The sequence below is a fragment of the Pinus tabuliformis genome, chromosome 1_1 (assembly GCF_031772625.1).
Source record: "Pinus tabuliformis cultivar Carrire ecotype Pingquan chromosome 1_1, CPIR1, whole genome shotgun sequence".
In the NCBI taxonomy this organism is placed as follows: Eukaryota; Viridiplantae; Streptophyta; class Pinopsida; order Pinales; family Pinaceae; genus Pinus; species Pinus tabuliformis.
The window spans coordinates 703,992,641-703,998,998 of NC_142297.1; the positions used below are offsets into that span (position 1 = coordinate 703,992,641).

General features: G+C 33.2%; 1 protein-coding gene across 1 annotated transcript; it reads right to left on the reverse strand.

Moving 5' to 3' along the window:
- Nucleotides 1-595: 595 nt before the first annotated feature.
- Nucleotides 596-5,005, reverse strand: LOC149215458 (pectin acetylesterase 8-like). Its single transcript, XM_089389721.1, has 12 exons — nt 4,661-5,005; nt 4,504-4,586; nt 3,611-3,740; nt 3,452-3,531; nt 3,283-3,369; nt 3,059-3,183; nt 1,985-2,045; nt 1,772-1,828; nt 1,592-1,669; nt 1,383-1,488; nt 805-950; nt 596-706 (listed from the first exon to the last, which is right to left on the reverse strand). Exons 1-12 carry the CDS (start codon nt 4,878-4,880, stop codon nt 596-598), a joined length of 1,284 nt encoding a protein of 427 aa, XP_089245847.1. The 5' UTR covers nt 4,881-5,005.
- Nucleotides 5,006-6,358: the final 1,353 nt, after the last annotated feature.

Here is a 6,358-nt window from a genome sequence, read left to right on the forward strand (position 1 = left end):
AACAATTCTACAAATATCACATTATATATAGTTTCATATATTTAAGTTTATTATGAATATTATTAATTGTATTTATTTTACAGGAGACTCCCTTTCTATCTTCCCCGTATATATATTTTTAACGAGAAAAGTTTATTATGAACACATTCTAATTCGATTAATAACTGCGGTTAATAGACACAAGTAAATGGGAATTAAAATCAAAGATTTCATAATATTATCAATTCATCTACACCCTGAATATATCGTAAAACTATATATATATATATATATATATATATATATATATTCTTCTAGTCTTTAAATCGGCCACTTAAGTGGGAAATTCAAGTCTTGTGCATATGCTAACTTTACCACGTTCTGGATTTCAACCAACATCCTTTTACTTAAACAATAAAAAACCATAAACATTATTTTTAATTTTATATAAATTAAAAACCTGTATCAAAATCAATATTATAAATTTAACAGTCTTTTCTATGGAGAAGACACTTCCAATTTGTTATTAAATGATAACCTAATTGAACTGTGAAGTGCAGATAAATGGTAACAAAATAATGCTCTGCATTATCACGTAATGATAAATAAATAAACTCTAAAAATGAAAGTTGTTGAAAGTAGAATCACAAAGGTATGGACCGTCTGAACCAATATACTTGACCACATTTCGATTGAAAAACCAATCACCAACGGCTTCTGCAATGGTCTGTCACAAAACAAAAACATATACACAAGTATATCAACTTGAACCTTCAAGAGAAATTCTATAGAACATTATTCGGAAAATGGCAGATAACGAGGCACCTTTGAACTTAATTTTGGAGAATTCGGTGCGTGCCACAGATCTTGTACGTTTGTTTGGCAGTGTGCATAGCAGGAATTGATAAACAGCCCTCCATTGCATGAATCAGACACGGGTGTTAATGCATAAATCGTATCATCTCTGAATCCTGTGATCGATAACTCATGCTGTGATCAGTCTATTATCATATTGTCATAGAAGGTCAACTTTATGTAGATTTGGGGAGCTAAAATAGTGTTATACAACTTTATTTTTGTCTTAATTATAAATTTTTGGAATATTTTGGAATTTGATCGTCCTTAAGTAATTTCTTTTTATCATTATAGATTTTTGGAACAGGATCATTTTTATGTTCATCATACATTTTGGTTATATCTTGGAATTTGAGAATAAGACTTAGGAACGAACTAATTGCTTGATTTCAATTTCAATATATTCTCTAAATCTACAATCACTCTTACCTATCAAATTCTAAAATATTCTCTAAATCTATCATCAACATAAATTTAGCATAATAAAACTAATAACAATATCCTAAAAAAATATAAAAAAAACATTAGATATTCATGCAGAAAGTAACCTTCCATTATTATCAATTGCCATAGGTCGCAAGTAGTGATATTCCTCTTGCAGTTCTCCCAATCACCGTCGGGATCTGCTGAATCAGGCACCCAAATATTTCCAATCTGTAGAAAACAAATTTCCAGCCATAGAAGATACGACATTGCATTCCATTGTTATATGTTGCAGAATAAAACAGTGAAAAAAGTCTCCAGAGATTTTATCTACCTGTGTTGTATCATATGCAGAGTTGACAACAAAAAGTGGTGTTTGGATCAACTCTAAGAGATACTGGGGAAAGAAACACTGCCATCATATATCATAATATGAATGTTAGTCACAACTCTTGTAGGTAATTGGCATCATAACATAATTTCGAATGGAAATAACAGTTGAACATCATACTACCAGACTTCCAGGGTCCATTATGGATGTGCAAGCAGCTGGCAAGTGTTTTAAAGACCCCTGCAATACAATATCACATTCAATAAAACGATTGGGACACAAAATAGATATCACCGAACAACAAAAGCTCAAAGCATGAAAAATAGAGGCGAAGAAAGCAAATGCAAAATTCCAATTACTTAGTATATGTAAATAGAAAAGTGTCGAGATATGTACATGAAATGTGACGATATCATCAAAGAAAAGTCTAAATAGATTTTGACCAGCTACGTCCTCTCTGCAAGGAACGGTATGTAATTAAATTATCAAAATATGTATAAACTCTGGAATACAGATAAAATATTCAAAGGACATGGGTAGTTGGTTAAGATTAACACACAATATGCATAAACTCTGTGATATAGATAAAATATTCAATGTGCATGGAGTAGTTTATTCAAATGTAATGGACTAGTTTGTATTAAATATGTTTTAAAACATTAAAGAATATGCAGTGTCAATATAAATTACGTTTAGCTTAAAAAAATTAAAAACAGTTTACAAATTCTGGTAAGATTATGAAAAATTGGGGTAGAAATTTTTGAAAATATCTCAGGATTTTGGATGTCTTAAGGGTTCTTGAAGGTACTGAATCTATTTCCAGCTTAAAAAAAGATTCAAATACTCCAACTACCTGGATTTTTTTTTACCAGATTCAGGCAAAAAAACTGCCATCCTAACTATATGCTATTTTGTTGGCTAGGTAGACAGCTCCAAAAATAAATATTTATCATTTATTTAGAAGAGGATTATATATATATATATATTTAGGAAAAAAGGGGAGTCTTTCTCTCAGTCCTAGGGCTAGAGTCAAGTTGTGGTAACAACTTACAAGATATACACACTTACTTCAGAATTCACAAGGCGGCTAACCAATATAATAATATTCATAGGCGCTAAACTATTACAATAATATTTATAAAGTTACTATAACTCATCATGTCACATCATGTCACTAATGGGATTTGAATCTGTTTGAAGGACAACAACCCTTCCACCCAACGACCCTAAATAAACCCAATTAACTATATATAATAATAATAATCTAATTTTAACGTCACTCAAGCAAAACAACAAATTCATGTATGGGACTCTTTGTTTGTGGGAAAAAAGACCCCAAAAATTTTCAAAAAATATATAGCATAAAAGAAAGTAAGATTTATCTGCATGATTACAAAAATTTGAATTTCTAAATTTAACTCATAATTTAAAGGAACTGTCGCATGGTAAATAAATATATTAAGAACATACAAATCCATGAAAAATCCAGCATCTGTCATGCATTTGACATAAGCAGACTGAGGAAGAAGATCACGAAAATCATTGCAGTGAATAAATGTAGCCAGGCCACCCGCCGAGCAGCCAGTGAGTAGGGCCTGCATTAATAACAAAACCTATTTCATTATTCCACTTTGTCATCGTCGATAACGCAAGGCATTTAAATATCTGCGTACTAGAAAAACTGGAAAACGTACCTGTTCAGCTTTATCCATTCCCTGCGTCAAAAGATCTTCTATTACAGCTTGCCATATTCTTTGCCCTCTCAACTGAAGTTTGCTACCCTGAAATGCTGAAATGCTAGTCATTAGATACAAAAGTTTCAATTGATATGGGATTACAAGAATTGAAATACATGATACATACCGGATCTACCTCCTCCACATCTCCAGTGAATGAAGACCCATCACAGTATCTAACCATAACGCGGTTCCAACTATAGAAATCTGTTCAACAGTTTTCCCTATGAGCCCTTTGAATAGCCAATTTATCATCCCATTGTTTTAAAGTCTAAAATTGAAATACCCGGATTTTGTGATGGAACATCACTTAAACTGCCTGTAAATGCTATTGATTCCCCCATGTATAGAGAAGAACCCAATGCAGAGAGAGCTCGCTCCGAGCAGGACGGTATGTCGCTACACCAACCTCCACCCTGCATAAATGTTTTTGCACTAAATAAGAGTTCAATCCCAATAAAACAGATGGGTGGTAAACCCCTATGAACAGATTACCCTCTCTCTCATTAATATGAAATGTTTATAATATCTAGTTTGGCTATTTGGTTTGTTTAGATTTGTTAGGTCACAAGTTCAAGTTTTATCGAGAGATGGAGGTTTAAAGATGGAAGTCATTTTAGAGAGATTTAATTTCTCATAAAGTAAATTCGTCGTTTTCCCTCCAATAAATAAACTAACCCCAACATAAATCCAATGCAATAAAAAATAATATATGTAATTTGTGAACCTGCAATAAATAAACAAACCCAACATAACTCCAACATAAATTTTCCATCCAATAAATAAAGTAACCCCAACATAAATCCAATGCAATAAAAAATAATATATGTAAATTGTGACCATGGTAAATATATAATTCCTCAAGAACACGAACAATTAATAAAACAAAAACCCAACATAAATTTTCCATCCAATAAATAAACTAACCCCAACATAAATCCAATGCAATAAAAAATAATATATGTAAATTGTGAACATGGTAATATATAATTCCTCAAGAACACGAACAATTAATAAAACAAGAAGCCACCATAACAGAGAGTATCAATATTAAATTAACAAGGACAACATTCCTCAAGAACATGAACAATTAATACAACAAGAAGCCACCATAACAGAGAGTATCAATATTAAATTAACAATGACAACATTGGAAACTCAATGGGAGAAATTACTTACCTCCATGAAAACAAGCCAGCTGTTTGCTCCAGATCCAAATCCTCGGTCTAAATGGTAAGCTGGTGGGCTTCCATCTAAACAAACTGCAAATAAGCAATGAACTTATTAGTTCTGTTGCAAAAATAAATATATAATTGACACACATAAATCCACTTACCAGCTCCTTTGGCTACTGCGTTATTCAGTACTGTGATGTTTACAGAGACCATTAAATTGGACGATTCAGCAAGGGATGCCTCTTCTGTTATCACAGATTCCCCAATGTGAAGTGTATCTGCATCTATTCTTAGTACCATTGTCATTGTCATGACAAATACTGCACGAAAAAAATGTCCATATTTGATAGATCCCTTATTTGCAGTCGCTCTGCTAACCATCTTGGATCGCCAATTACGTTACAGCAAGTCTGTGTATACCAGACCAAATATTATCAGGTAGTGCCGCGAAAAACTTCAGTAGTGAACAACTTTATACAGGCTTCTAAAATGCTTTGGAGATGGAATATTACTTCATTGCTTCATAAATGCTTAAACCATGACGGGTTTCCTTTTTCTAAAAGTCACTACACCATTTCATCATTGAGTGCAGCCATGAATGCTTGTTATGAATAGGTTAATAATGGTTCCCGCTCAGGACTACACAGTTCTATTATTTTCAAATATCATTATTGGATACCATTATTTTTGGTTTTTCAAAACAAATCTGATGGTACTTTGTCACATGGATGTGACACTATTATATCAAGGGCACTTTTGAGACCTTTTTTTAAGAGAAAAGAATTTTTTTGTCTCAAAAACTTATTTTTTTATTTTAGTTATTTTACATTAAAAATTAATATCAATTGATTTGTCTTAAATATAGACTTTAAGACAAAAACGGGTTGAAACAAAAATATTTTAAGACAAAATTTTATATTTAAGACAAAAATATTTTAAGACAAGAGTAGTTTAAGACAAAGATTTTAAGACAAAACTTTATATTTAAGACAAAAATAATTTAAGACAAAAATATTTTGAGACAAAACTTTATATTTAAGCCAAAAGTAGTTTGAGACAAAAATTTAAAGACAAAACTTTATATTTAAGACAATTATTTAAGACAAAAATAGTTTAAGACAAAATTATTTTAAGACAAAAACAATTTAAGACACAATTATTTTAAGATAAAATTTTATGTTTAAGACAAAAGCATTTTGAGACAAAAATATTTTAAGACAAAACTTTATATTTAATACAATGACCACTTTAGATCAAACCTATGTTTAATACGATATTTCACTTCGAATGAAAATGGAGGGCAACGCTGAGTTTCAGGGTGATCTGCACGTGCGTTCTGAACTGGAGCTCCCGCGCCCCTGCTTCATCGACCACTGCGGCCCTCCGCAGGCCCCCTGCCTGGCAGCTCCTGCTGCTGGGCTCTCAATCCTTCCCGGCATCCTCGCAATCGAGCTCTGCCTCCCTCATCCGGCCAGTGCTGCTACTGGCACAATGTTCGCGTCTGGGTTTTGCGATCGCAGAGGAGCATAGCCGCTGCCATGAGTGCGCCTCGGGGTGGGGAGCCTTCTCCCACCCCACCAATCTCTTCAGAAGAAGCATTCAGAAGATTTCTCTCGTGGAAAGGGAAAAAACATTTGATTCCAGAAGTCCCGAAATTCATCAAAAAACTGGAGGAAATTCCTGAGATCGCTCTGCCAGAAGACCAACCGATAAAAATCGCCCTAGTCGTGGTTGACAGAGGGTTGGTAGGACAATTTATGGGATGCTGGCCCTCTAAAAAGACAACAGATGACTGGATCCAATGCAACTGGAGGCCCCAGCTAAAAAACAATGTGATCTGCTATGTTGTCGGAAGAGGG

Coding starts and splice junctions, on each gene's coding strand:
- LOC149215458 (XM_089389721.1), bottom strand. CDS start 4,880: ATGGTTAGCAGAGCGACTGCAAATAAGGGATCTATCAAATATGGACAT. Junction 4,587..4,660: donor CGCAGTAGCCAAAGGAGCTG/GTAAGTGGATTT, acceptor GCTTATTTGCAG/TTTGTTTAGATGGAAGCCCA. Junction 3,532..3,610: donor TGTTCCATCACAAAATCCGG/GTATTTCAATTT, acceptor ACTGTTGAACAG/ATTTCTATAGTTGGAACCGC.